This window comes from Caloenas nicobarica, chromosome 27 (genome assembly GCF_036013445.1).
Source record: "Caloenas nicobarica isolate bCalNic1 chromosome 27, bCalNic1.hap1, whole genome shotgun sequence".
Lineage (NCBI taxonomy): Eukaryota > Metazoa > Chordata > Aves > Columbiformes > Columbidae > Caloenas > Caloenas nicobarica.
The window spans coordinates 1,961,901-1,989,837 of record NC_088271.1 but is presented as its reverse complement, the minus strand read 5'-3'; the positions used below and the strand labels follow the sequence as shown (position 1 = coordinate 1,989,837).

Genomic DNA, 27,937 nt, shown 5'->3' with positions numbered 1-27,937 from the left:
GCCTTGGCCCCTTCGGGCCCCCTCCCCGGCAGCCGCAAGGCCGGGGTGTGCAGCCCTGCCCAGACCCCGCCGCGCCCCCCACCTCCGCCCGATAAGGCGGTTCCCAGAAGGCAGGATGGGGCGGGAGGCACCGCCTTATCTTCCCAGCAGGGTCTGGGTCAGCCCTGGTTGTCATCGTCCCCAGAACGGCCCGTTCCCGGCACAGGCCAGTGGAGGAAACCACATTGCAACAGGCGGGCTGGCTCCTGCGGGGAGGGGGCATTCCTGGGCTGCCTGGGGGCTGAGTCACCCCCGGCCACCGCGGCCACGCACGCACACCACACACTCAAAGTGTGTGCTGCACCAAAACACGCAGGAGCACACGCAACGTGGCTACACACGCGTAGCAGCAGGCATGTGCTGATCCATGCAGCACGGCCCTGCACATGGGGACGCGCAGTGACACGCGCACAGGGACTCAGACACACATCGCACGGCAGTGGCCACATGTGAATGGCCACACACACAGCAGCACATGCCAAGACACAGCTGTGCACATGTGGACACACATGTGTGGGCACACCCAGTGACACACGCAGCCCTGGCCACGGAGAGCCAAACTATGCACCCCCAGGGACCATGTGCACCCGGCTGCGTGGAGGATGGAGGGTCGGGGGGGCCCCCACAGCCCCCGGCGATCTGGCTGCGGCGCCACGAGGCCGCGCGTCACCTGCTCGCCGAGGCTGCGTCACTCGTGTGCTGACGCATCGCTACCTGTGGGTCCCACCGCTATATATAGCCCTGCGCACGCCCCATCTGCTCATTCGGCACAGAGGCTGGCGGCAGGGGGGGGTCACACACAACTCCGTGCCCCCCCGGGGGCCAGGTGGCCCCATGCCAGCCCCAAAAATCGCAGCGGTGGCCGGGGGATGCGCAGCGGTGGTGGCACCGTGCCACCTGGCAGGGCCAGCGTGGACGTCATGAGGGCTCCTCGAGGTCCTTGTAAACACAGTGACGCACCAGCACTGCCCTTGGGCCCCCGTGTCCCCGCTGGCCCCACCACGCTGCCCAGCAGCACAGTGTCCTGGCCCTGCAGCCCCCCCGGCCATGGCCAGGACCCCGCAGCACAGGCTGCAGGGTCGGGGTCACCCCTCACTGACACGGGTGTCACAGGGGCATTTAAGCACTGTCCTCTGAGGGACACAACTGGGGGGGGTGGCCTGAGCCTGCGTCCCCTCCCACAACACCTCCAGCTGGGAGATGCTTCTGGGGGGGTCCCCATGACGTGGGGGGGAGGTTAGGGGTCTTTGCTGCTGGCAAGGGCAGGCAGCCAGACTGGGACTCCCAGTGTGACCAGTACCAGCACAGCGCGGTGGCCTCGGGGTGCAGCGGTGGGACGGGACCGCAGTCCGACCCCTGCCCAGCCTGGGGCAGCGGGCGGGAGGACGCCGGGGGGGTCCCCGGGGAGCGGGCTGGGCGCCGTGCCCCGGGCGCCGCGGCCCCGTGATTTCACCGCTCAGGCACGCCGGGCTGCCGCCGGCCGTGGGCCAGGCTGGGGGGGCCGGGGAGGCCCCATGGCTGCAGGGGCCGGGCAGCGCGGGGGGGGGACCCTCTGCACCCCCACCCGGCTGGGAGGGAGCTGGGGGACACAGAGTGGGGAGGGCTGGTGTGTGCACCGCGATGTGTGCACCGCGATGTGTGCACAGCTGTGTTCACACACACACGTGTGCACATGCACTGCTGGCACACGGGCTGCACGGGCGCACCCCACAGAACGTGCCGGGGGCCTCTCACTGCACATGGGGTGCACAGCCCGTACCCTGGGGCCCCCCCAGATCCCCCGGGCACCAGCACGGCTGCTGGGCTGCAGGCGCGTGCACCTACTGCACACACACACAGGCACATCGGCCACGTGCTCGGTGTGCACACGCGTGTGCAAGGGCCTAGGGACACGTGTGGGGCTGAAGGCGGCTTTGGGGAGCGCTGTGGGGCGGGAGGAGCGCTGTGGGGCCGGGCTGGCCGGGGCCAGCCAGGGGGTGGGGTGAGACATTCCTTGCAGCGCTTGTTATTTTATCTGGTTCAAAGTCAGTTCCTGGAATGTTTTTAATTCCAGGATCCGTCCCTGCGCCGGCAGCTCCTGCCCCGGCCTCCCCGCCGCCTCCGCGCCCCACACAGCCCAGCCCCACAGCAGCACCGGGGCCCAGCGTGGGGGGCTCTGCACTCCACAGCCATGCGCAGGGTGCACCCATGGGTGCCCCAGCCCTGGTGGGTGCCCGCAGAGCCGGGTGGCGGGGACGCCGCCTGCAGCCCCTGCGCGGGGGCCAGGGCTCACCCCCGCAGCGGGACCCGCTGCCGGCAGACACCGTGTTCCCAGCTCCTGCCAGGGACACGCTGGCAGCTCGTCGCCCACCCGGCGTCTGGCAGAGCCATGCCAGCGCCGTCTCGCACCAGCAGCCATGGCTGGGCACAGCCACAGGGCGCCCCAGCGAGCGGCACCACTGGGGTCCATGGGGCGGGGGGCTCCAAACAGAGCAGTGATCGTCCCTCGACAGCCTGCGAGCAGCTGGGCGAGCAGGAGGCGACCGCAGGGGTCCCAGTGCCACGGGGGTGCAGGGCTGGGCACGTGCTGCTACACTCGGCAGTGGGTGCGTGTGCACATGCGTGTGTGCACGCGTGTTTGCAGGGCGGCGGGTGGGTGTGCAAAGGTCCGGGTGTGCAAGGAGCTGCCGTGCAGCCCCCGTGCGTGCCTGGGCCGGGCGTGTGCCCCGTGCACGGCAGGGCCGCGGCTGTGGCCGGCGCTGTGGGTGTGCGCCGGGGCCCACGGGTGTGCCGGGAGGGCCGTGGGAGCCGCCAGCCGCTCGCCCGCTGTGGGTGTTTCCTGGCACACCCTCCACTGCGGGGGCTGGGCTGGGGGGGGCACTCGCTCCAACCCGCCCGCACCCGCTGGCCATGGATGGGTGGGGGGCCCTGGGGGTTCCCAGCCCTCTCCTGCTGCCACCCGCAGCTCAGGTCATCACGCCATGGCAGGGCTGCACAGCCAAAGGCAAATATTTGCCCCAGGCCTGTGGCCGAGGCCGCAGTGGGGTGTTTGCCGGGTGTTTGCCGCACTCATCAGGCCATGGGCTGCACCCTGGGGCTGACCCAAGGGCACTGGGGGGCACCTGCTCCCCTGGCAGGAGCTGCAGCCGTGCATGTCCGAGGCCGGGGCACAGTCACCCCCCGGGGCTGAAACACCGTGAGGGGTGCTGGGAACGTGCACCCGCTCGCCCGCATGCACATCTCTGTGTGCACCCCCCCAGCACCCCCCTGCAAACACCCGCCCGTGCGCTGCCCCTGCCCCGTCAAACACAGCCCTGCGTGCAGGGACGCGCACCCGCGGGTGACACCCATGCTCCCCCCCAGCGGGCACCACACCAAAGGCGCGACGCTGGCGCTGCTGGATTGCTCCATACTGGGACGACTGGGATGAGAGCAACCTCACCAGCGTGGGCCTGGCCCCACGGCAGCGCCAGGGCAGGGCAGGGGTCGGTGCGCTGCCTGGGCTGGGGGCACCGAGGAGGAGGAGGAGGCAGGACGGGGTGCGGGGGGGTGCAAAGCACCCGGACGCCTGGGCTGGGCAGTAAGCGCGGCTCTGCCCGGCCTCGCCCCGCCACCAGCGACCCCCCCGCTTTATCACCAGCATCTGCCGGCCTCAGGCGCGGTGATGTCAGCCCGGTGGCGCGGTGCGATGCGGCGTCCCGTGTCCCAGCTTGTCTCCTGCTGTGCCACAGACACCTCCCGCGGGCACCCGCCTGTGCTGTGCTGTGCCACGCCATGCTGTGCCATGCCGTGCCGCACCGTGCCATGCTGTGCTGTGCCATGCTCTGGAGCTGGACCCATGCACAGCTCACACCCCAGCCCGCCGACCCTGCAGCACCCACTGGCCCCGTTGCTCCCCCAGTTCCTCCTAAACACTGCGCTGAGGCCACGGGCTGAGCTGGGGTGTTGGGGTCCCCGTGGACCACCCCTTTTGTGACTGTTGGGGTGTGTGTCCCTCTGCACGTGTGAATGCGCCCATGTGCAAGGAGGGGGGCACGACTGTGCACACGTGCGTGTGTCCCAGCCCGGCAGCCATTGCCTTAAAAGGCCTCTGCCGTGTGCTCCCGGCGCTGCCAGCGGCTCCTCTTCCCTTTGCCAAATTTGGCGCGAGCAGCACGGGCCGGGGGTGTCGGGGGGGGCGGCCCGGGGCTCGCTCTACCCGAAATGACGTCAAAGCGCGGTGCTGGCAGCGGGACACCCGGTGCGGCACATGTCACCGCAGGAACCTGAGCCACTTCCTCTCCCGGCCCCGCTTCCTCCTGCGCTCAGCAGCTCCCAGGGGCTGGGGGCTGGCCAGGCCCCCCGGCCGTTCCTCCCTGTGAGGATCCACCGGCCCCAGCTGGGCAATCCTGTCCCCTCCCTGGAGTGCTGGGTCCCCCGCGGGGCTCTGGATCGTCCCCCAGGGTCTCTCTCTCCAAGTCCCTGGGGTGCAGGGACAGGGAGGTGGCAGAGGGGCCACGCGCGTGGTGCAGGGACACGGGCAGCCACGATGGGCTGTGGGATGGGGGATGCTCCTGACCCCTCCCCAAATAACAGCCCCGCTGCTCAGCCCCCCTCTCCCTGAGGCCAGGCTTTGCCAGCCCCACAGGTGTGCCAGGGACCTGGGGGTACTGGTGCCACCACATCACCCTGTGCCAGGCACAGGAGCACAGCACAGAGCCCACGCTGTCCCCACAAGTGGCCACCAGTGCCCCAAGCCCCACCAGCCCCCACGGATCCCTCACCGGGGACTCTCCCCCAAGAACCCAGAGAGGCTGGGATGGTGGTGACGTGTGTCCCCAGGGCCATCCCCATTGTCACCTTCCCCGAGGTGGGGGAAAGCCGTGTGGAAATTAATCTGAAGCTGGGGAAACTGAGGCACGACTACGCTGGGCACCAAGCTGGGGCATGGGGGTGGCAGCAGCCTCACAGCCACCAACCCCCCCGCCCCGCGGTGACGCAGGGTGACCGGTGAGGCCGGCGCCGGCACTCGGCTCAGCTGGTGGAACCGGCCCAGCTCCTCAGGGCAGCGGTGGGATGGGATGGGGCTCACCGCGCAGCCCCCCAGGCTGGGGACACTAGTCCGGGCACGTCCCCGCAGCCGGGGGGGAACCCCAGCCCCTGGGCAGCTCCCCCCGTGGGTGCACATGAGGAGGAGGTGCCCACCCCCTGCTCCAACACCGACAGCAAAGGCACAGGTGCATCCAGACTGCCCAAATTTATTTCAAAAATAAAAAATAAAATATTAAAGACCGAAAGCCTCGCTCTCCCCCCCCGCCTCCCCTCCCCAAAACACACACAAAAAAAAGGACTTTTACAGACAAAAAACACATCACATGGGTTCTCTATTTGCACAGATCTCCTGACAAAAAACAAAAAAAACAAAAACAAAAAAAATCAAAGTCGGACAAGAAAAAGGATTTCTACGGCCTATGCAAGACTATGTCAGTATTGGCTCAGTCGGGTAATTAATATCTATAAATATTAGCCCCACAGCCTGTGGACAGCCATGACCAAGTACTGGGTTTATTCATTCATTATTTTTTAACTTTTTTTTTTTTCTTCTTCTCCTTTTTTAAGTTAAAAAAGAAAACCCACCCAACCAAGCTGTGGATGGGAAGGAGTCCAGCGACTCGGAAGTTGGTCTCGGCCACAGAGGGAAGGTGCCATTTCTTTTCCCTCCAAAAAAAAAAAAAAACAGAAAACCAACCAACCAAAACTAACCCCCACCCCAAAACAAAGCCCCCCCCCCGGCTGCGGCTGCGGGGCTGGCGGCACCCAGGCACACGTGTGTGTCCCCCCGCCCGCCCGGGGGGGTCCCAGCCCCACAGCTGAGCAATGCTACATATAGAAGGGAAGGAAAACAAACGGCCCCCAAACCCGGGGGGGGCCCCAGCACCTCCAAAAGAGACTTCATCTCCCCCTGCCCGCGCCGGGGGGGATGCTGGGGGGTCGGAGCCCACCCCGCTGCACCTCTCTTCACAGCAAAGCAGCAGCTTCCATATCCCCCAGGGCCCCCCCCGCTGCCAACGGGAGATGCGGGAGGGGGCGGCAGCTCCTGCTCCCCCCTCCAGGTCCCCAAACGCCGCCAAGCCGGGGGGTGAGGCTGCCCCGGCCGCCCCCGTGACACGCGTCCCCCGGCACAGGCAGGGTCAGCCCCGAGGCGTCCGGTCGCAGGAGATGGCAAATCTAGAGGAGATCTGGCCCGTGACAACAGAAATGACGCCACCGCCAGCCGGGGCGGGGGGAGCAGGGCCCCCCCGGGGCACGGGTCTATGCTACGACAAACTCGGATTTCATGTCCGCCTTGACCTCCGGCTTCCAGACCGAGTCCTCGAAGTCCAGGTCCAGGCTGCCCTCGCTGGAGACGCTGCTGTTGCTGTTGGTGCGGGCGGCCTTGCGGCTGGGCAGCCAGGGGTACGGCCCCCGCGCGTCCCGCCGCGCCTTCCGCCGCAGCCGCTTCTGCTGCATCAGCAGCTGCAGCCGCTCCACCTTGCAGCGCGTCGCCCGGTTCTCCGTCTGCCGCAAGCGGTCCCCTGCAACGGCAAAGGGACAACGCGGTTTAGTGCCGGAGTCGCGTTATGGTTGGACTCAATCTCGAGAGTCTCTTCCAACCAAAATGATTCTAAAGGCAGCGGGGTGGGGGGGGGGGTCACAGGGGGCTGTCCTTCCCCACAGCCCCCCAAACCAGCAGGGTCCCCACGGGACAGCTGGTCCCCATCAGGGACAAGGAGCCACACGGGTGGCCCTGCCACAAGTGCCACCAGGGCTGGACGCGGGCTGTCCTGTCCCCGAGCTGGCAGGAGGTTTGGGGGAGTCTCTCCCCCTTGCCGGGAATTTCACGTGTGTGCAGAAAAACACACAAATGGGCTGGGGGGAGTCTGTGGGGCTCAGGTCACCCCCGAGTGGGGCCTGGACCCCTCTTAGCCAGGAGAGAAGGAAGAGAAAACCCAGCGGGGAGGCTGAGCTCCCCCGGCCACACCGGCAGTTTCACTTCTTTTCTCTAAGCAAATCGCGGGGGGCCGGGGCGGGCACCTCCCGGGCTCGGGACGCGCACCGCCCCACAACCGCCCGGTGGGGTCCACCCCCCCCAGCCAAACCCACCTCTGCCCCCCACCAGGGCAGCGGGTTTGCAAACGGGGAGGTGGGTGAAGAGCCGGAGTCTGGGCACGCCCCCCAAAACCCCCACCCACCGGATGGACCGAGGACACCAAACGCAAACCCCGCCGAGCTCCCACCCCGCGAGGCGCTGCCGGGCTCACCGCTGGGTTTGCACATTCGGATCTGGCTTTGGCACTGGACGACGGGGTGCAGGGGCGGGGAGGCCGCGGCCGCCGGCAGCGGCTCTGAGGTAGTTTTGGTGGCGAGGTCCGGGGAGGCGGGGGGCGAGGAGGAGGAGAACTGTGTCTGGCAGCGCAGCTGCGTCAGGGACTGCGGCATGCCCTGGTAGTGTCGCGTGGCGCTGAGGAGGTCGTTCAGGATCTGCAGGATGGTGCCGATGTCCCGCCGCGGCCGCCCGCTGCTGTCCTGGCAGTTGGGGTGCAAAGTGCCTGGGGTGGGGGGAGGAAAGAGATGGGTGTGAGATGAGTGGCCCTCCCGAACCCCCGTGTCCTCCCCCAGCCCCTCTGCCGCAGCATCACGTACCAGAGAAGGTCCCTGAGAAGACCCCGGGCGCGTGGTTGACGAAGCTCTCGATGACGGCCCCCGGTTTGCGGGACCGTGCCGCGGGGGGGGCCGGGCTGCTGCCTGGGGAGCTGCTGCTGCGGGTGCCACAGTCCACCTGGGCGGGAGGGACAGATGCAGGATGAGCCTCCGGGCAGGGGACCCCGACGTGCCAGGGCACAGCCGGGAGACCCCCCAGAAGCACCGCCAGCCCCAGTTTTACTGGGACAAAAGGACCTATAGCTGTCCCACCCCACTGGTGTCCCCAGCCCTGGGGGTCCTGACAGTCACCCCCCCGTGCCAGCTGTGCAAGAGGGAAAGGGAAGTGGCAGCAGAGAGCACGGGCAGGCAGGTCCTGCCCGCTGGGGGACAGGCAGGCTCTGAGGATGAGCACAGTAAGAGCCTGGATGACACCCTGTCCCCGAGTCCTCCCCGTGGCCTGGGGGCATTTTGCAAGCCAGGCAGGGGAACTCCCTTGCTCCATGTGTGGGGAAACTGAGGCAGGAAAGGGCAACGCCACAGGAGGGCTGGGAAGTGCACAGCATCACCCCGGGCTCAACTCACCTCCGAGCAGGAGGAGACCACGCTGCTGTTCACCGTCTGCGCGCTGGCCCCGTGCGACCGGAACATCCCGGCGGTGACGGGAGCAGGGTGGGGGGCGTTACAGTACATGGGGGGGGCCGGTGCGGCGGGCGCGGGGCTGGGGGCCGGGCTCTGCTGGCACGTGGGCACCACGGGGATGCGGGCGAAGCCGGAGCCGGTGCTGCCGTGCAGTGTCCGGCAGTGGGGGCTGGCGGCGGCCCCCGCCTCGCCACGGCTGGCGATGACATGCCGGTGCTGGAGCTGCCCGCTGCTCTGCTGCGCTGCCAGCTGGAGCTGCACGAACATCATGTGGTCGCCCACGCGCAGGGCCAGGGTCAGCGGGGACCGTCCCGACAAGAAATCGTTGACCTGGGGAGAGAAGGGACCCGTCAGCCCAGGCACGTCACGAGCCACCGCACGCAGTGTCCCCACCGAACGGAGCGTCCCCCCCGCACGGAGTGTCCCCAGTGCTGAGCAGGGGACAGCTGTGCCCGCCACAGGTATCACCAGGGCCACACAATCACAGGGATGGGTCACTAAGGTGGCGAAGGGGTGACCCCCTCCCCACAGCCCTTTCCCGAGCCCTCAGCCGCAGCAGCCTGGCAGGCGAGCGTGGCCACCGTCCCTGCGTGACCTCAGCCCGGTGCCAGCTCCATCAGCTGATTGTGGCGGGTTGGGAGGGGGGATTTTTCCTCCCTCCTGCCCTCCTCGGCGGTGAACCCGCCGCAGCCAGTGGGCAGGGACAGGCAGGACAGGCAGCACTCCCGCGGCCAGCCCAGTGCCAGCACACGGAGGGGTGCATGGGGGTGTCCCCCCCAGCACGGGGAGCGAGCTCCTCACTGGGAAGACAGGGAGGGGGCAGGTGAGGACATGCCAGGTCCCTGCTGTGCCCACTGCTGTGACCTGGGGCCAGCAGGCAGGAAAGGAAGGAAAGGACAGCACACCTCCCCCGCTTCCCTCGCCAAATACAGCCCGGGGGGGGAAGCCCAGCAGAGCGGCTGCGCAGGCAGGATTTGCCCCTGCCCCCCCGGGGCCTCCTCGCAGGCAGGTGATGGAGCAGCTGCAGCGCGGAGACAAGAGCAGGGGCCTGACCCTGGCCAGGCTGTGTAGGGGACCAATCCTCAACACCTGCTGCCCCCCCAGCACACCACTCAGCCCCCCCGGATGCATAAATCACTCAACATCTGTGCTGGGGAACAGGGGAGCCCCCCCAGCTCTGCTGAGCATCCCCCCATGATCCTGGGGGGCTGGGAGAGCCACGAGCCCCCTGCCACGGTGCTCCCCCCGGTGCCTTTGTGCGTGCTGCCGGGGGGGTTGTGCCTCTCGCCCCCGCCAGCCCGGCCGGCTGAAGGGCGCGGGCTCATGCACAGGCAGGGCTGTGGGCAGGACACCGGGTCACCGCTAATGGGGATGACGCCACCGCCGCCCCCCCCAGTGGAGCTATTCTAGGGCACGGCAAGGACTGGCTTTCCCAGCCCGTCACGTGCGGCGCCGTGCACAGCTCCCGGCAGACGTCACCCACCCACACCCCCACCGGCACCGCCGTAGGACGAGCGAAGGGGTCCCAAGCGGACCCCCAGAGCCGCGAACTCCATCACCCCCCAGATCCTGCCCCCAGCCCAGGGCCGGCACCTCTGCAGAGCGCAGCCGCCCCCCAGCCCTGGCCCAGCTCCCCCACAGCCCCTTCCAGCGGAGGCCGGTTCTGAGAAGCCGTGGGAAAAGCAGCTTTAAAAATACCAGCAGCAAAGCCCTGAGCGTGTCAGGCGGAGGCTGCAGAGGAAGAGGTGGGCGTGAAGGAGCCGCTGAAGCTCTGGACACCGAGGTTACGGGGCGAGGGGGCGGGAGAGGACAGCGGGTGTGCACATGGGCACGCGTGTGCACGCACACGGCCCCCGTCCTGCCCCACGGCTCAGGTTCTGCCTCCGTTTCCCTGCCTGCAGCCACTGGGGATCGACACGTGCCCGCCTGGCAGCTCTGTGCCCACCAGGGCACAGCACCCTGTCCCCACCGCTCAGCCACAGCCACAACAGCCTCCCTGGCACGGTTCCCGCGTGGAGCCTTCCACGGGCAGCAGTGCCAAGGTGGGCAGAGGCCCCCATGGCTGCTGCAGCACCCCAGCCCCACTGCTGCTCCCAGACCTGGCACAGGTGGAACATTTCCCACCTGGAGACCCCCAAACCAATGCGGGGAGGGGGGCAGGAGCACCCACAGCAGCCCATGGCACCCAGCTGCCTTCGCTCCGCACCCCAGCCTGCCCGGGGGAGCCCCGCACACCTCCCCGGGGCCCCCTGACGTCAGCCAGCACCTGATGCCGCCTCCATCTGACTCACATCTGCCTGTGCCCTGCCTGACCCCTCGCCAGCCATGGGAGAAACCAGAGCACCTCAAACCCACACTGAGGGGCACTAAAAATAACCCCTCTCTCTCCAGGTGTGGGGGTCCCGCAGCCACCCCCGGCCCCCCACACCCCCCCCCCCCCAGGGGCTTGGCCACGGCACTGAACCGGCTCGGCCCCCGCGGTGCCCCAGGCGGAGCGGCCGGCCCGGCGGGACCGCAGCTCCGGGGCTCCCAGCACCCGCCCCCGCGCCGCTGCCAACCCCCCCCGGCGAAACCAGGCTGCTCCAATGCAAACACGTCCCACCCAGCCGCCTGCTCGGCCGCCCACGGCCACCCGGGGAGGACACCGTCCCTCCCAGCGGGCTCGGCCACGGGGGCTGGGGACACCGAGGTCCCCAAAGTCCCCGTGCTCGGGGTCCCCTGGGACCCTGCCAAGCCCTGGGAAGGGATCCAGCTGTCCGTGGGGACAGGGCAAGTGTCTCCCGGCTGCTTCTCAGAAACACGGATGACTCAGAGAACGCCGTATTCCCGCCTTGCTCCAACGCCTGGCCCCGCGTCACCCCCGGGCCCCCCCACCTTGGGCTGGCGGAGAGCGGGAGCTGCCCCCAGCAGCACCCCCACGCTAACAGGCAAAAAACCCGTCCTGCGGCGGTTCCTGGCAGATCGGAAAGGCCAGCCCAGCCCGGCCCCAGGATGGGGGGGTGGGAAATGCCCCCCAGGCTCTCAGCCTCGCTCTCCAGCCGGGCGCAGCTGTGGCCGACAGCTGGGTCCCCCCCACCCCAACGCTCGCGCGGCTGCGTGGGGGCTTTTCCATGCCAAGGGGGGCAGCGGGCCAGACTCGGGCTGGCTGGGCAGGATGCGTCCCCATTCCCCCCCTCGCCGTCTCCCAGCGCTCCGCAGTGGGGCAAAGGGACCGGGGGAAGGAAGAGCTGAGGCTGCAGATCAAACAGCAGCTGCTCGCCCGGGCGCTGCCGTGGGCACGGCTCCCTGGAAAGCGGGGGCAGCCACCGAGCGTGCCCGGCGGAAGGAAGCGTGGCGAGCCCTTCCAGGAAGACCCCGTGCCGCTCGGCCGGGGCACCACGTCACCTCCTGCCCCGCGGCCGCTTCCCCAAAGCACCTGGGCAGGGAGGGGGTGGCAGCGCCCCGGCCCCCCCGCCGCCCCCAGAGGAAGTCGGCGCAGCTCTCCCTGCGCTGCCGGAGGATGCGTGACGCAGGCAGAGCCGAGCAAAGCATGAATGAGAGGAGTGGTTTCCTGCCCCCCCTCCTCCGCCCCCCAGGTGCTGGCGGTTCCTCCTGCACAGCCCCGGCTTCCTGAATCACCAGCCTGGGAGGAACCTGCCGTGGGCAGGAGGCAGGAACTGCCTCCCGCAGCCAGCGCCGCTGCCCGCCGCGGCACGTCCGGGCTGCCAGGGCCCCGGCCCGCCTGGCAGAGCCACCAGGGGAAAACCAGGCGGCACCTTGCAGCCACTGGCCCCCCCAAACCGTAGCCCACACGCCTCTGCTCCACCTCTGCTGTGCTTGGCCAGGAGGGACTGTGGCCACCTGCCTGATGGGAGCCATGCTGGGCATCACAAGCCCCACAGATGCAGGGGGGACCCCCAAAGCCCCTCACTCCTCTCCAGCACATCCCACCTCGCCAAGGAGGTGCACAGCCCTGCCGGACACTGCTGCAGCCCCAACGCTGGGATGTGCACCAGGACCCCTGGGCTGGGCTGCCAGAACCAGCTCCCTCCAACAGCTCTGCACCCCGGCAGGGTGGGCAGCACCCCGCGAGCAAACCGGGCTCCACGGGGACGGCACAGGCAGGAACCAGCCTCTGGCACAGGACTCGTGTTCCAAGCTCACCCTCTTGGCCCACAGAGTTAAACCAGCTGCTGAAAGTCAAGGTCACCCGGGGCAGACAAGGGCACCATGTGTCAGCAAAGGTCCCCACACACAGGGCAGCTCTGGCCCTTGCACCTCCCCGGGGGGGGGCACAGCTGTGCCCCCACCAAGCTCCCTGCCCTGGGTCAGCTGCAGCACAGTGCAGGGCTCAGCCCCCTGCTCCAAATTCAGCAAGCCAGGTTAAGAAAGAAAAAACCCACCCTTTAAAAAAAATAAGCTGCAACATCAGCCAGAAAGGAAAGAAAGAGTTTAACAGTAATAATAAAGAGACTGAAAACAAAGAAGCCAGGGCCTGCGCGGCTGGGGGTAAATTCCACCTTCGCGGCAGGCGCCGGCGGCTGCGCGCGCACCCGTGGCGGCTCACCCAGCCCTGGGAACGCTTCCTCCCCGCGGGCGGACCCCCCGCCCACGACACCCCCGCGCTGGGGGCCGCCCCGACAGCCGCCAAGAAACTTCACAGTTATTCTAAACACGGCCCCCACCCGCATCCCCTCCTTGGCACCCGGTGCCCCAGCCCAAGGCCACCAAGCAGGCGCATGGAGAGCACCAGATCACCCCGGCACAGCCAATGTCCCCCCACCCCGTAACCCCCCAAGGACGGCTCCAAGGAGAAGGGCAGAGCCCTCTGGGTGCTGGCAGGAGAAGCCGGGCTCTACAGCCCCACAAGCCGCCAGCGTGACCCAGTGGCCCCAGTGGCCGCCGGCACGGCGGTGGCAGCCCCCTCAGCGCACACACCAGCCCTGGGCCCCGGCAGGCAGCTGGTGGGGGGCAGCTGCAGCCCCGCACCCCCGGGCAGGGCCCTGGCTCTGCCGCCGACCTGCTGCGTGACCTTGGGTGAGTCACTTCACCTCCCCGGCTGGCGCTTGTTTGGGCTGCGAGCGCTGCAGCGTGGGACCTCCCTGCACTCGGCGCTGCACAGGGTGACGGTGCCCGCCCCGGGCACCACCCTCAGCGCTCCCAACCCCTTCTGAAGGTGAAACAAGGCACTAAACACCAAAGCCTTTTGGGAGGGCAAGAAGAGCCAGGTCGCAGCAGTCCCTCCCCCCCTCATCGCCCCCTTCTTTGTCTCTATCAGTGCCCTGGCATTGAGCCTCTCACCTGAGTTTCAGTTAAGCTTTCCAGAGCTTGCATCACCGACTGTTCTGGCCTGGATGCCTGGGACTGGAAAAAAAAGGAGGGGGGGGGAGATTAACATTACAAATGCAGAGAAGGAGGGGGCGTTTGTGCGGCAGGAGGGGAGGGATGACATGTCACTTCCACTATTTCTACACAAGCCCTGAGAAAGCAGTGAAATATTAAACCTGCTGCTGTGCCCAGCCCAGCGCTGCCTCCTCAGCGAGGGCTGGGGCCGCGGAGCCGCAGGGCTGCCAGCACATCCTCGCTTGGGGCTTTAATAATAGATAGGGACGAGTGGGAGGGAGGGAGCAGCAGAAAAAGGCCATTTACCATCAAGCCGGCCTCCACGGTGGGCACCAGCGTCAGCTTGCTTCCTTCCACGACTCCCAGGTCCTGCAGTTTTCCAGAACTGAGTCGACTGTGGGGGAAAGGAGACAGATGCCAAAAGCAAGGTCAGCGTGGCCTCACCAGGGACATGCACCAACACGGGGGGACACCGGCCGCAAGCCTGGCTGTCCCCAGGGGGCTGAGCCCCCTCCAGCACCCCCACCCCAAGCGTTTCCAACACCTGACAGGCAGGAGGGGAACCCAGCACCCCGCTGCTCAGCTGCCTCTTCCCCATCCGGCCCCTGCACCCCGGGGGGGCAGCACACAGTGCCGGGGTCCCTCTCCCCCAGGCAGGGCCGAGGGGCGCTGAGGCGATGGGTCAAGCCAGCACTGTGGGGGCCGGGGAGCCAGCAAGGAGCCGCTCGGGGACTTCGTGGCACAGGAAACCTGCCCACGGGGGTGGGAGAGACACTGGAGCAGCGTGGGGTGGGGGAGGCAGCACGGGGGGCCGTGCCCCCCCGGACCCGTAGGTACCGGCAGATGTTCGGGGTCTCCCCCTCCTTTCCCCTTCCCGGTGCGGGCGAGACTTTAAGTTAGTCCGGGCCGGGGCTGAGCGCGGCCCCACGCAGGCTCCGCTCCGCCCGGGGACTGCGCAGCCCCGTCGGACGGGGTCTTTGGCAAACAAAGGACCAACCGCCCCTTCCCCCGACAACCGCCCCCGGCCCTCCCAGCGCTGGGGGCTCGGGGGGGGGGGGGGGGGGCCGGGCCGCGCCGCCGCCGAAGTTGAGCCCAGAACAAAGGGCACGGCCGGGGCCCGCCGCCCACAAAGGAGCCCCGGCAAGGGCCGAGCGAGGGGGCGGCGGCGGCGCTCCGGTCCCCGCCGCGGCCCGGAGCCTCCCTCCCTCCCTCCGCCCCGGCCCCCGGCTCGCCCCCGCCCGCGGCCCCCCAGGCTGCTCCCCCCCCCCGCCCCCCGGCTCTGCCCGCCCCGACCCGCGGAGGAATGGGGCCAGGCAGGGGGAAGGGGGGCGGGAGCCTTTGTGCGGTGCCGAGCCCGGTGCGAGGGGGCCGCCCCCGCACCCAGCCCCGCTGCCGGGGGGGATGGGGACCCCGGCCGGCCCCCCGAGCCCTACCTCTCTTTGTGCAGCAGAGCCAGCCGCTCCTTGGGCACCTTGAGCCGCTGGGACAGCCGCCTCTTCAGCCCCTCCACCGTCTCCTCGGCGGGCACGGAGAGCTCATAGCGGGTCCCGGTGGTGGTGTTGATGTAGAGGTTCATGGGGGGCTCGTTCGGGACCACCTCGCAGGCGGGAGCCCCGCGGCTGCAGCTCCTGGCGCCGGGCTGCGGGTCCATCCGCCGACCTGCGGGGGGAGCGGCGGTCGGTGCCGGGGGGCGACGCAGGAACGCGGGGGGTGGGGGAGCGGAGGGCGGACAAAGGAAGGAGCGGGGCCCGCTCCGCCGCACGCCCCGGCGGTACCCACGGGAACTCCGGCTGCGCTTCGAGTCCTCCGGGAGGAGCCGAGGGCGATCTCCGGGCCGGGCTGGCACCGGCCGGGCCCTCCGCGGCCCAGGCAAAATAAATAAAAAATATATCTATAGAAAAATCTCCCGTTCTCCTCCCGCTCCGCCTGCTGCTGCCGGGGCCGCGCGGAGAGGGGAGGCAGCTCTGGCTGCCTGCGGGAGGGGGGCGGTGGAAGCGGCGCTGCCTGCCCTGCCTGCTGCCTGCCCTGCCCGCCTCCTTTCTTTCTCCTCTCCGCCGCTCTCCTTTCTGTGCGGGGTTTCTGGGGGCGGGGTGCGGGCCCGGAGGCCGCGGCGAGGGGCGGGGAGGCGCGGAGGACGCTTCGCTCCCCCCTTTCTCTGGGGCCGGACCCGCCGAACCGGCAGCGGCCGCCGCGCTCAGCCGGGGAAGCGCCGACCGGCTGCGGGGGGGGGGGGGAGCGGGGGGAAGTTACAATGTAGCAACGTCCCGCGGGCGGGGCCTCGGCCTCATTCACTCCGGCTCCTCCGGCAGGCGCAGCCAATGGGAGGGCGCCGAGCTCACAGACATCCGCGGCGGTGGCCAATGGGAGGCGGGCGCAGGCTCCCCACGTGGCCCGGTGGGAGGGCGGCCCGGCCGGATTCCTCCCGCCCACGCGGCCCCGCCCCTGGCCCCGCCCCCCGCGCGCCCTCGCGCCGCGCCGGGAGCCATTCATAACCCCGGCGCACAACAAAGGGGCCCCGGGGCAGCGGCGGGGGCCCGGCCCGGGCCCGGGACAGGCGGCACCGCCGAGCACCCGGCGGGGAGCGGGGCTGCTCCTGTGCGGGGAAGCGGCGGGGCCGGGGAGAAGCGGCGGGGCCGGGTTTGGGGTGCAGGGCAGGGTTTGGGGTGCAGGGCGCCGCGGAGGGGTGAACGCGGGACACGGGCAGGGGGCGGCGGGCGGCCCCCGCACCGGAGGAGGACGCGGCGGGAGGGGACTGCCCGCGGGGCTGGGCGGGAGCCGGAGCCCCCGGAGCCGAGTGACGCGGGGACACCGAGGCGGAAAGGGCGGGGGAGACACGCACAGTCACCCGCAGCTGGTCACACCCGCCCGGTCACACGCACCCGCCCGGTGACCCTCCCGGTGACGCCGTTACAGCTACGGGGGAACTGTCCTGACGCAGGGCTGAGCTCCCCGCACGCTCCTGCCTCCCCCTTCCCCAAATCCCGCAGCGGGGATCGCCCACCCAGCGGCCCCAGCCCCGGCCGCCCCGGAGGAGTGGAACGGCCGCACCGCAGCCCCGGGGCCCCGGTCCGGCACTCGCACCGGGGGGTCCGGGGGGGGCTATGAGTCAGCAAAGCGCGGGCGCCCTCTGCCGGCCCCGCCGCGCCTCCTGCGCCCGGGGGGGGCCCGCGGGGGCCGCAGAGGGGTTCGGGGAGCCCCTGCCGAGACACCGGGGAACCCGGTGGCGGTGCGACCCGGGGTCGCTTCCCGCCCACCGGAACGGAGGGAACCAGCCCGAGTAGCGCCCCCGGCGGCACCCGGGCCTGGGGGCGAGGGACCGCTCCCCGGGACGCGGTGGGGGCTGAGTGGGACGCAACCCCCCCCGGGAGGCCGCGCTCGGGGCCCCCGGCAGCCGGACCGGGGGAAGCGACGGCAGGGGAAGCCCCGAGTGTCCGGGGACGCGGAGGGTCCCGCCGGTGGGCAGCATTCCCAGACACCCCGAGAGGGTGGGCTCTGCCGTGGGTCCCCCCGGGGAGCCGCCGGGCCCAGGGAAGCCGCGCCACCCCACCCGCTCCGGCAAAACCGAGTGAGAGCAGCCCCGGTCCGCGGATCCCCACTCCCCCCCCAAAACCCGGCTCAGCCCCCCCACAACCCGGCCAGCCCCGGCCCCACTCACCGAGCCCGGAGCGCTGCCCCGCGGTTCCCCGGCGCGGCTGGAGCTCGTCTGCCTCCGGCGGCAGGAAGGGAGAAAGAGACCCCAAAAACTTCCTGGGGAGGGTCAAGGAGTAGCGGGGGGGGGCGCGGTGCCGTTCGGTGCGGTGCCCCCTCCAGAGTAGTGGAGCCGGTCCGAGTGCAGCCCTGACGCGGAGCTGTCGGGGAGGTGCCCCAAGTTTTATCCCGCACCGTCCGGGGTGGAGCCTGGCGGGGGCAGGGACCGGCCTGGCCCCGGCACCGGCTCCGGCCTCAGCGGGACCCGCAGGTGACGCGGCCGCACCTGCTCCCGGGGGCTTCCCGGCTCTTGACCCCCGGTCCCGGTCCGTCCCTGCCCTGGGGGTCCCAGTCGCTGCCCCCCGTCCCGGGTCCTGCTCCCAGGATCCCAGCTCGGCGTCTCCCTCCTCCCGGTCTCTGCCTCCCGGGGCGGTCTCGGCCTTTCCCAGGGTCCCAGCTCTGCCCGTCCGGGGGTCCCGGTCCCAGTTCTGCCCCTCCGGAGGTCCCGGTCCCAGCTCTGCCCCCGCTGCTCACAACCGGGGCCGGTGCATCCCGCGGGCAGGGCGGGCAGGGGGGACCCGCCCCCCATGGGCGGTGCGGGAGGACAGTCCGGACACCTCTCCCGCTCCGGGTGCCCCATCACCGGGGTCAAAGTCAGTCCGTGCGCTGGGAACCGAGGGGCTGAGCCCTCTTGGGGAGCCGAGCTTCAAGGCGGTTCCGGGTGGAGACTCCCTGATGTCTAATAGCAGGTTGAGCCGTCCCTCCTCCAGGGATTCCCTCTGCCCAACCACCTACTTCACAGCCGGGACAAAGTCTGTGCCCCATAGAATTTTTGGAGCAGAGCAGAAATGGGCAGTGGTACTGCTGGTGCTGGGGGGTGATGACCTACTGCCCTGGAGCAGAACCCACAGGCTGTTTCCCCCCAGGAGGGGGTCTGTGGGGTCGGGGGCTGCCTGGCGTGCGGCAGGAAGGATGCTGGGGAGATGCTGCCCGACCTTTGGCTGCCTGCACCGGGTCCCGCCTCGCAGACAATGCCCTGGCACACCGAGACACAAAGCAGCTGGACGGGGGATCTGGCAGCCGGTCTGCAGCAAGGAGGGGGCCATGTGTCCCCAACCCACGGGGCAGCAGCAAAGGGGGCCCAAAGGGAGCTGAGGGGAGCTCTCTGTAGCCCCAAAATGCTGCCACTCTTTCCCTCCTGAATGGCCCCCACTGGGTGGGTGCGGATCTCTGCGGAGCTGCGCTGGGGTGGGAGCGAGGCCCCTCCGTGTGCAAAGAGCAGAGCTGGGCTGGGAGGGAGAGAGGGAGCCTTTGTGGCGCAGCCTGCAGCCCCCCGCCTGCCCTGGCCCCCCCGGGCTCTCAGTGGGGAGATGAGCTCAGGCAGCTCCGGCTTCTGCCATTGTTGTCCCTGGGAGAGGGGCCGGGGCAGGGACACGCCATTGTTCTCCCCAGGAGCTGCGGAGCCCCGGGCCTGCGAAGCTGCCCCTCCAGGGGCCATGTCCCCCACTTGCTGTGTGGGGTGAGGCCCCGGAGCAGCCAGGAGGCAGCCAGGCCCTGGCAGGTTTGGCCCTGCCGTGGTTTGGGCTCACGCACCCAGAGGGGCCATGTTGGGGACAAAGCGCCACCCCAGAGCCACCAGCTCACAGCTCCGCGGCCAGGATCTGGGGGCGACACAAGGGGACATCGTGGCCATGGGGCAGCTGCTCCGGCCCACGTCCCTTTGCAAAGTGTGGGGTGCCCCAAGGGCAGGGCATCTTCCCGCCGGCTGCTGCCACGTCCCCGCAGCCCCCAGGAGCCCCGTTCCCAGTCGCACGGCTCCATCTCCTTCCCAAGGAAGCTCATCTCCTCCAGCAGTCCCGGCACTCCAGGAGCTGGCGCTTTAGGAAGCATGTGCACATTTCAGTATGGTTGAAGGTAGCTGGAGCCTCCAGAGACACAAGCTGGGAGATCCCCAGATTCCCAGCAGCCCAGATTTTGTGTGTTTAGTTTATTGTGTTGCCCTGGGAATAAATCGTTAAAGATTACAGTCAGACTTGGGCATAATTGCTGTGCGGCATCAGAGGCTCCTGCATTCTCCAAAGGGAGCGTTTCCCAAACCCCGCACAGCTGAGCAGCTTGGGGAGAGGCGATCCGACGAGCAAATACCGACACAAATCCCGCTGCAGGCCACACGCAGCTCCCGCAATCCGCTTAGCCAGCCCGGGCCCTGCGGATTAGCCCCCGCGGCGGCTCACACGCACCAGGACGGGCAGCGGGGCGGAGGAGAGGGGCTTACCCGGGGTCCCGTGGGGACGCTTCCCACGGGGCCCGGCCGAGGTGTGTGTGTCCCGGTGTCAGGGTGGGCTCGGGGCAGGACCGCGGTGTCGGCTCCTCCACCGCCCTCGGCGCTGCCCCGTCCCACCAGCCCTGACTTCAGCTGAGAGCCCCGAATCTTTCGGGGTCGGTTCTTGGAAGTCTTGTCCCTCGAAGGAAGGGAATTCCCAGCTCTTGTTCTTTGGGGAAATCCCCCACCAGCCCCAGGCAGCAGCTTTGCTCTTTTCTTTCTTCTTTTTTTTTTTTTTTTTTTTTAAACTTTTGGACTGAATTCCTGGCTGATTTCACAGCTTTGGCAAATGGGGATTTTATCGCAAGTCTCTGCATTCCCCTCGCCGGCGTGGAGTCATGAGATTAGGGCAGAGCCGACGCCAGGCTTGCGCAGAGATGGGGCGGGGGAATGGATGAGGGGGGTCTTGCTCCTGGAGCTGCAGGAGATGCAGCCTGTGGTCCCCAGGAGGACAGGGACCCTTTTCCTCCATGACTTCACCAGGCCCCAGCCCGGGGAGGGGAGCGGCGCTGGTGCAGCCATGAAGGTGCCAATGCGGGTGGGCACGGCGCAGGCAGCAGGTGCGGTACATGGCCCACGGTCACGGTCATGGCTGGGGCCTCGCGGAGCTGGCGGCAGCACGCGGGCGCGTTCCCACGGGCGCGGGGCCAGCGGCGGGGCCGGCGGGGGCACACCCCGGTAGGAGGGTGCAGCCGAACCGCTTCACCTCCGCCCGCCCGGGCCGGGCTACCCGGCACCGCCGGCACTGCCGCAGTGAAGGGGGTGTGGGGCCGCTGGCAGGGGGTCCCGGCTCCCCCATCCCCAGCCCCACGGGTCCGAGAGGCTCAGCCTGAGTCACGGAGGCGAGCGGTGACTCACGGCGCTCAGGTGAGCCGTGGCCGCTGCTGCGAGCACCGAGCCGGTGCTCCCCACCCTCCCGGCACAACCCCCCCACAGCCAGACCCCCCCACCCCGCCAGGCTCGGGGCTGCCTCGTGGCAGGCGCGGGGTGTCCTTGGGCAGGACGCCGGTGCCGGTGACGCTGGCAGGGCTGTGAACACCCAGGCGTGTCCTTAGAAACACACAATCAGCTCCGTGTGTTTCCCGGCTCTTGGGGACGTGTCCTGGTGGCCCTTGGCAGCGCGTCCGGGCGTCGCAGCCTGGGGACTGGTGGCCCAGCCTGGCCTGCCCTGAGCACCCCACACCCCGCGGCTCTGCCTGTCACCCCCCAGGCCAGGCGAGCCCCAGAGGTGAAGTCACCCCTGGAGTGACTCAGGCAGCCACCTGGGTGGGGGGGCCAGGCACCCTGAGCTGCCCCACGGGCAGGGGGACCCCAGCCCCACGCAGAGCTGGGTGGCTCCGCCGGACCCTGGGATGCGGCAGCTGTGGCTGTGACGTGGGGGGTCACGGCAGGGGAGTCACCGCGGGGGCTCCACGCACAGCCTGGCCCCAGGTCCGGGAAGGATGGCGAATCCCTCTGGATATAGCAGCGCCGCGGCCCAGGTGTGGGACCGTACTTGGCTGTGCCAGGCTGCGGCACCGCTGCCCGCGGTGAGACCAGGGCTATTCTGGGCTCCCTGAGCTCACGGTCCCCTTCGGGACGCTGAGCTCTTTGTCCCCGCTGACGCAGGGTGAGCAGCTCCTGCCCTCGGCTCCGCTGCCCCCTGCCAGCCCCTGATGCTGCCAGCCCATGGCCGGCACCCCCAGCCAGATGGGAGCGTGGATTTGGCTCTCGCCCCTCGCCGGGCAGGCAGCTGGCCCAGCCCTGCTCCGTGTCCCTGGGCTCTGCTCCATGCTGGGGTGTGCTGGGATGGACAGGGATGGGCAGGGAGAACCCAGCGCCCGCCACGTCCAGCCCTGCCCCGTGCAGCGGCTCTGCCGCCGCTACCGCAGACCCTGTTTCCCCCGAGCCCCGTCCTGCACCCCAGCCCACGCCGAGTGCTGGAGCGATGTGGCAATCGCAGAAATCACAGGTCAGGAGAGGTCTCAGCGTTTGCATCAGCACCGCGGGCACACGCTGCCGGCTCGTGCCCGCTGCCAGGAGCCTCCCCTGGGCACAGCCAGGGGCTGAGACCCCCCGGTGGGGCAGGACCCGGCTCCTGCTCCTGGTGAGCCTGGGAAAACACGGGAATCCAGCCCTGCCAGGGTGGGAAAGAGAACCAGGGGCACGGACCCCTCCCGCAGCCAAAGGGCACTGCAGCCCTGACACCCTGCACCCCCTGTCCCCAGGAAAGCCCCTGCCCAGCCAGGCTGGGCCCCCGCTGGGTCCGGCCCTGGTTCGGCTCAGCACCGTGCGGTTGTTTCTCAGACGCAACAACATTTCTTGGCTGGTTTTAAATCACCGTCTCCAGGAGTCAGATGACAACTCAGCTTGTTGTTGTTGTTGTTATTATTATTGTTATTATCATTATTATTATTATAAATGCTTAAGCAAGTTGCCAGCCCTGGGGAGGGGAAGGACCCAGGATTTCAGCAGCCTCCTCGACTACAAGCTGCACCTTGTTCCTAGGGTGAGCCAGGCTCACAAATAAGGGGGAAAGTAACCCCCCCCTCCCATCCCATCCCATCCCATCCCATCCCATCCCTCCACTCCCACACATCCCGTCACCAGCACGGGCAGCCCCTCACTTCCCGGCTGGGCCGCGCTCCCCCAGCCACGGTTCCTGTTTACGGTGCCGGAGCCGCCTGCCCGGGGCTGGCTGGGGTGGGAGGCACCACAAATCCCACCACATGGCCCTGGCCGTGGGACCCTGTGCCTGACCCTGGGTCCCGGTGCTGCCGGGGCGGTGGGGCTGGTTCCTGGCCGGTGGCCGTGCAGGGTCGTCTGCTCCCCCACGGATGTGGGGCCACGGCCTATTCTGGGAACAGCGGCAGGAAATCCTGGTGGGAGGAGAACCAGACCCCGTGTGCCAGCGGCACCGGCACTGCCACGCGGCCGGGCTGCGGTGGCCGAGCAGAGGTGAAGCTGCCACGTGTCCCTGACCCACAGCCCGCACGGCCGGACACCGGGACATCCCAGCACTCGGGTGCTCCCTGGGCAGCGCTGGCTCTCGCCCTCCTCCCCGGGCTGCTCCCCGCAATGGGGGCTGGAGGGAGGTGCTGTGCCCAGGGTTGGGGTGAGTCAGTGTGGAGCGAAGAGCAGATGGAGGAATCCAGCCTTGGGCTGGACCCACTGCACCGCATTCCCCAGCGCCGACACGCTGCGGGGAGACGGGCTCGGCTCATCCCCGGCACACTACCTGTGGGGAAACTGAGGCACCGACCAGGGAAGTGAGTCACTATGCAGTGTGGCCTTTTAAATGCCCTGCTCTGATTAGATAATGGGCGGAAGGATCAGAGAAAGCCGAACAACCTCTCATTAAACCTTTGTCTCTCCATCGTGCCTTCAGCTCCCCATGGAGACCTTGGCCACGTTGGTCCCGGTGCTGGTCCCGGTGCGGGGGCAGCCCTGCCCCGAAACCCGCCTGCTCACACCGGTGTGCGCCGGGTGGGCGACAGCGCTGGAGCCCACATCGGCACCCACAGAGCCCGCATCGGCACCCACAGAGCCCGCAGCTGAAGCCGGGGGCTCCTCCAGCCCCTTGCCGGGTGATGGGGAGCTGCTGAGCGCACCCCGGGGTGCTGCGGGTGGGCGGTTTCCTGCAGTGAGATGAGCACCAAGGCTGCACTGGGCTCCCAGACGCGGCTGATGCATCGGGACGGTCGGCACAGAGCAGCTCCAAGGCCGCCCTCCTGCTCCGAGCTGGGCTCAGCGGGGAGCGAGGGCTCTCCCGGTGCCCACGGTCCCATCTCCACCGGCTGGCTCCCCGGGGGCTGCTGGCACAACCAGGCAGTCCCTGTCAGTGCTTCTGTGCGGGTGCTGCTGGCGGGGCTGGGACGGCGCTGGGTGCTCTCTGCAGCGTTAGGTTTTGAGGGGAAATGCGATACGGCAGCGATAGGTCAGGCTGCAGGAGATCAGATCATCTGTGGGTCCGGGAGCAGCAGCAGAGCGGGGCTCTGGTGTCACCTCTGCAGTGCGGTGCTTGCCCTCTGCCCGTCGAGCCCCCCATCAACCAAAAATGCACCAACGTTGCTGCTGCTGCTACTGTGGAGGAGGAGGAACCCGAGAGACTCTGGACTCGGCTTGTGCTTGGCCAAACAGGAGCCAAACAAAAGCAAAAGAGAAACTCGCTGCACAGCAGCCCCAGCACCGCCTGCCCATCACAGATGCTCCCAGCAGCCTTCCAAGTGAAAAGCATCAACTCATTCTCCAGGAGATGCATCTCCAAAGGAAAACGCTGCCGGTTAAGCCCCTGGTCCAGTTCCTTTCCTTTTTCTGCAGCCACAGCCATTTGCTGCATTCAGGCAGCTCCGGGCAGGGCCCCACGCGGTGGCCGGCACAGCCCGGCACTCGGCATGACCCGTCCGGCCTCGCGCTGCTGCTCCTGCACGTAAGGAGCAGGTACCTGCAGGCTGCTGGTCACGGCCCCTCCTGCCTGGCTAGGACCCCCCGAGCTGCCCTGGCCCCCCCCGGGGTGTGTGACACCTTCATCCCCGGTTTGGGGAACGAGGAGTCTGCAGCAGAGCCCGTCCTTGCTCCCCAAAGTGGGACGGGGGAACGCAGCCCTGGGCACTGGCCGACCGTGGTTGGAGCGGCTGGGGGGGATGCGGGCTGCACGACCCCCCACCCTGCTGACGGTGCAAGAGGCGCTTGTGCAGACTCTGTGCCCACACCCGGCCCCGTCGCGGGGGCCCCTGCCCGCCTTGCCTGCCCTGCCTGCCCTGCCCGCCCTGCTCGCTGCAGGAGACACTGCGATTCCCACGCCCTGCCGGGAGCCCGCGCTGCCGGGGGGGCTGCACCCCTGGGGTGCCCCGGCCGGGACCTGGGGGCTGCAGGCAGCTGGGGCCCATGTGCTGAGGTAGGATGCAGGGCTGGACAGGGGACACAATGTGGGGAAGTGACAAGGGGCGAGCAGGGACAGGGACATCCCGCAGCAGCACAGGTCCCAGTGCACCCAGAAAGCCCCCGGCTGGGGGGTCACAGCCCCTCCCTGGGCACCCCGGGCGCTGCAGCGGCCGTGCCCGTGGGGATGGAGGCAGCTCCGGCTCCTCCTGGCCCCCACGTCCCCGCAACGTGCCAGGCGCTCCCCAGCACCTGCCTGGCCCGGGGGGCCCTGCCTGCAGCTGCCTGTCCGCGGGCAGCCGGGACGCGCAGGAGCTGGTTGTGCCGGGTGGGAGGGAGCGGGGTCCGCGCAGCCCACGCAGGTGTGGCCGTGCCGGCTGCGGGCAGGGCAGCTCTGCGCCCGGCTGGCCCCGTCTTGCCGGGTGGTGGCAGCTCCAGCACCCCGCGGCGGGCGGGCACACCCCGGCATTTCGCCCCACGGCAGCTGCCGGCACTACCCAGGCAGTTGGGGGGGCCAAGCCAGCCTGGCGTGGGGGCAGAACGCCATTATCTACCCCGTGCGTGGCCTTCGCCTGCGGGTGAGGGGGGGCCCGTGCACCCCAAGCCCCGCGGTGGCCCCGGCACGCGGGGGGAGCAGACGGGTCAGGCCCAGCAGCTGCCGGGGACGTGTCCCGCGGGGCTGCGGCGCACAATGACCCCATTGAGGTCCCGCGGGGTGGCGGGGGGGCACCCGAGGTGGCGGTGGCAGAAGCGCCTCCGGTGTCACGCCAGGCCTCAATCCCTGCTATTTATACCCGGTGGCGGGGCGGCCGCTCGGCACACAGGCGGCCTTTGAGGGAGCGGGGATGAAAGCGCTGCCGTCGCCTCCTCCCCGCCACACGCCGGGGCATCCCCAAGGCAGGCGGTCGTGGCCCCCCCGGCTTCCCCTCCCCGGCCGGCCCCAGCCCGGCGCCAGCCCCGCCAGGAAGAGCCCAGCGCCGGGGCAGCTGCAGCCGCTTCCTCCCGCCGGGAGCCGGGGAGCCCGCGGGGCTCTGAGCCCCCGGCTGCGGCCAGGCCGGGGGCACCGGAGGGAGCCCCAGCGCTCACGCGGGACCTGGGTGCCGGCAACTCCTTGGGAACCTCCCGGCTTCACCGAGGGCGAAGGCCCCGGCACATCAAAGGCAGGCGGGGGCAGTGGGAACCAGCGATGGACACCAGTGCCCAGCTCCGCCGCCCCACGGAACTGCCGCCACCCCATGCCGGGGTCCCGTGCCGGCACACCTGGGCGCAGGGCTGTGCCCCTGCTGCGACGTGGCACCCAGCCCATCGCTGTGGCAACCACCACCAGCTCCGCGTGTATTTTCTGCACCGGGGCTGCCGTGGGAACCTGGCCGGGTGCCACCTCATTCCGCTCAGGCTCTCTGGGCCGCTTTTGTAGCCGGCATGGAGCCCAGCTGGCAGCCGCTTCCTCCCCGGCCCCCCCGCCCTGTGCGGGTCACAGCCCCGGCTGGGGGGGTGGGAGGAGGCTTCGCTCAGACCCCCAGCGCGGGGCCGCGCGCCCCCTCCGCACACCCCCGGCTTTGGGCTGGCTCCAGTGAAGCCAAGTGCCCCAAGCAAGGGCTGTGCCCCCCCGGGGCCGCCGAAACCCTGCCAAGGCACCTGGGACCCCAGGGCAACGCGCCGCCCCCACTGCCCCCCACCCAACCCCGGCAGCTCCCCGGGGCGGACGCCCACCGGGGCGGCGTTCCCGAGCAGCACAGTGCAGGGGCTGGCGTTCCCGTGTCCCCTCCCCACTTTCCCCAACCTGCGAGTAGCTTTCCCCATCTGTGCCTCAGTTTCCCCAAGAGAACCTGCCCCGGGCCAAGGGTTTGGCGCTGTGAGGCTGTTGGCTCAGGAGCCGCCTGACAAGCACCAACACCCGCTCTCCGCAACACCCGTCGGCACTCGCTCCCGCGCCCGTGTTTTGGGGTGAGGCTGGCGGGGCGACGTCTCCCCACGGCTCCGCTGCCATCTGCCGGCAAATCACCCCAGAAATGGGCCGGGATGGAGAAACCGCAGCGGGACCACATCCTGGCCGCTGCCAGGCCCCGCGCCGGGTCCCCCGCTCCTGCCCGCGGGGATTTTCCCTTCGCCGTGCCGCACTCCATCCTCGGGGACGGGGCCGCGTGTGTGGGCGGCTGGTGGCAGAGGAGCATTTTCCAGAGCTGCAAAGCGAGAGGAAAAAGGTTCCAGGCCAGAACGATTAGCGCAGGGTGGGTTAATCATTGCAGCCGGGCCCCCCCTGGGGAGGGCAGTTGCGAGGAAACGGCCTTTGAGCCACCCAAGGGCAGCGCGGCCCGAGGCCACGGCCAGACTGGCAGTGCCAGGGATCCCGTGACCTTCCCACGGTGGGACCGGGCCACCGGCACAGCCCTTGGCCATGGGGGACGCGAGGGGTCCCGGCTGGAGCCCCGTGCCCCGGTGCCGCCCCCCTTGGCAGGGCCAGGCAGGGCGCTGCTGGCACTGAGGCTCCCCAAGCTGGTGGGGGCTGCAATGGGGCTGCCCCCCAGCTGCCCAGGCACGGACAAGGGACAAAGGGTGGTGGGCAGCTCCCACAGCCCCCACCCCTGGATGGCACCGCGGGCGGCGAGGCCATGGCAGGAGCCGGAGCTCCGCGGGTTCGGGCAGGGACCGGGCGGCGCTGCCGATGAGTCAGTGCGGCCGGAGCATCCCGGGGCTGCGGTGGGGTTTGGGGTTTGTTTTTTTCCTGCAGAGAGATGAGAGCTCGAACCTTTCCCCTGCATTCGGGAGCTGGGTGGGACGGTGGAAATGCCATGTGGCCAAGGCTGGGGAGGAGACGCCAGTGCCGGGAGATTTGGCCCGGCAGAGCCTGGCCCTGCTCGGAAATCGTCCCCCGCGAGGAGACGCCGCCGGCAACGCCGGCAGAAAGGGTGATGCTTCACTTTCCAAGCGCTCCCGGCCCAGCTCCCCGCCCTCCATCTGGCAGCAGAAGATGCAAGTCATGGCGAAAGTGGAAGGGAAGGAGGAGGGGGCCCCGTCAACCCCCCACCCGCTCACCCCTCCTTCCCACGCCCACCCCAGGGCAGCCGAAACCCGGAGACAAACCGACCCCGCTCCCCGTGAGAACCCCCCACGCCGCGCCGGTGCTCCCGGAGAGCCCGGCCAAGGGCACCCTGCGAGGGGGCACGACGGGTCCCGCCTGCCGCCCGTCCCCCCGGCGCTGGGGGAGGCAGTGGGAAGAGCTGGTGAGAGGATGCTGACGGAGACGCTTTTTTCCCATCCTAAAAATAGCAGCTGGCCGTTTCCCCAGCTTCCCGGCCTCGCCAACGCGCTTCCATTAGATGAAAAAAAAAAAAAGAAACCAACGCAGAGCCACCTTCCGACGGAAAGAGCGCGGCTGCATGTGCCAAGGGGGCACACGCCGCAAATAGCAACGGGGACAGGGGA

The 27,937-nt window shown here is 69.3% G+C and overlaps 1 protein-coding gene across 2 annotated transcripts; it reads right to left on the bottom strand.

Moving 5' to 3' along the window:
* Positions 1-5,318: 5,318 nt before the first annotated feature.
* MIDN (midnolin) lies at positions 5,319-17,845 on the bottom strand. Of its 2 annotated transcripts, none has more exons than XM_065652492.1 (8): positions 17,297-17,845; positions 15,075-15,300; positions 13,948-14,035; positions 13,600-13,662; positions 8,263-8,649; positions 7,681-7,816; positions 7,299-7,586; positions 5,319-6,572 (listed from the first exon to the last, which is right to left on the bottom strand). In XM_065652492.1, exons 2-8 carry the CDS (start codon positions 15,290-15,292, stop codon positions 6,310-6,312), a joined length of 1,443 nt encoding a protein of 480 aa, XP_065508564.1. In that variant the 5' UTR covers positions 15,293-15,300; positions 17,297-17,845; the 3' UTR covers positions 5,319-6,309. The 2 variants fall into 2 exon arrangements, with proteins under 2 accessions (XP_065508564.1, XP_065508565.1); XM_065652493.1 differs by lacking the exon at positions 17,297-17,845 and adding an exon at positions 15,421-15,847.
* Between the last annotated feature and the right edge of the window lie 10,092 nt (positions 17,846-27,937).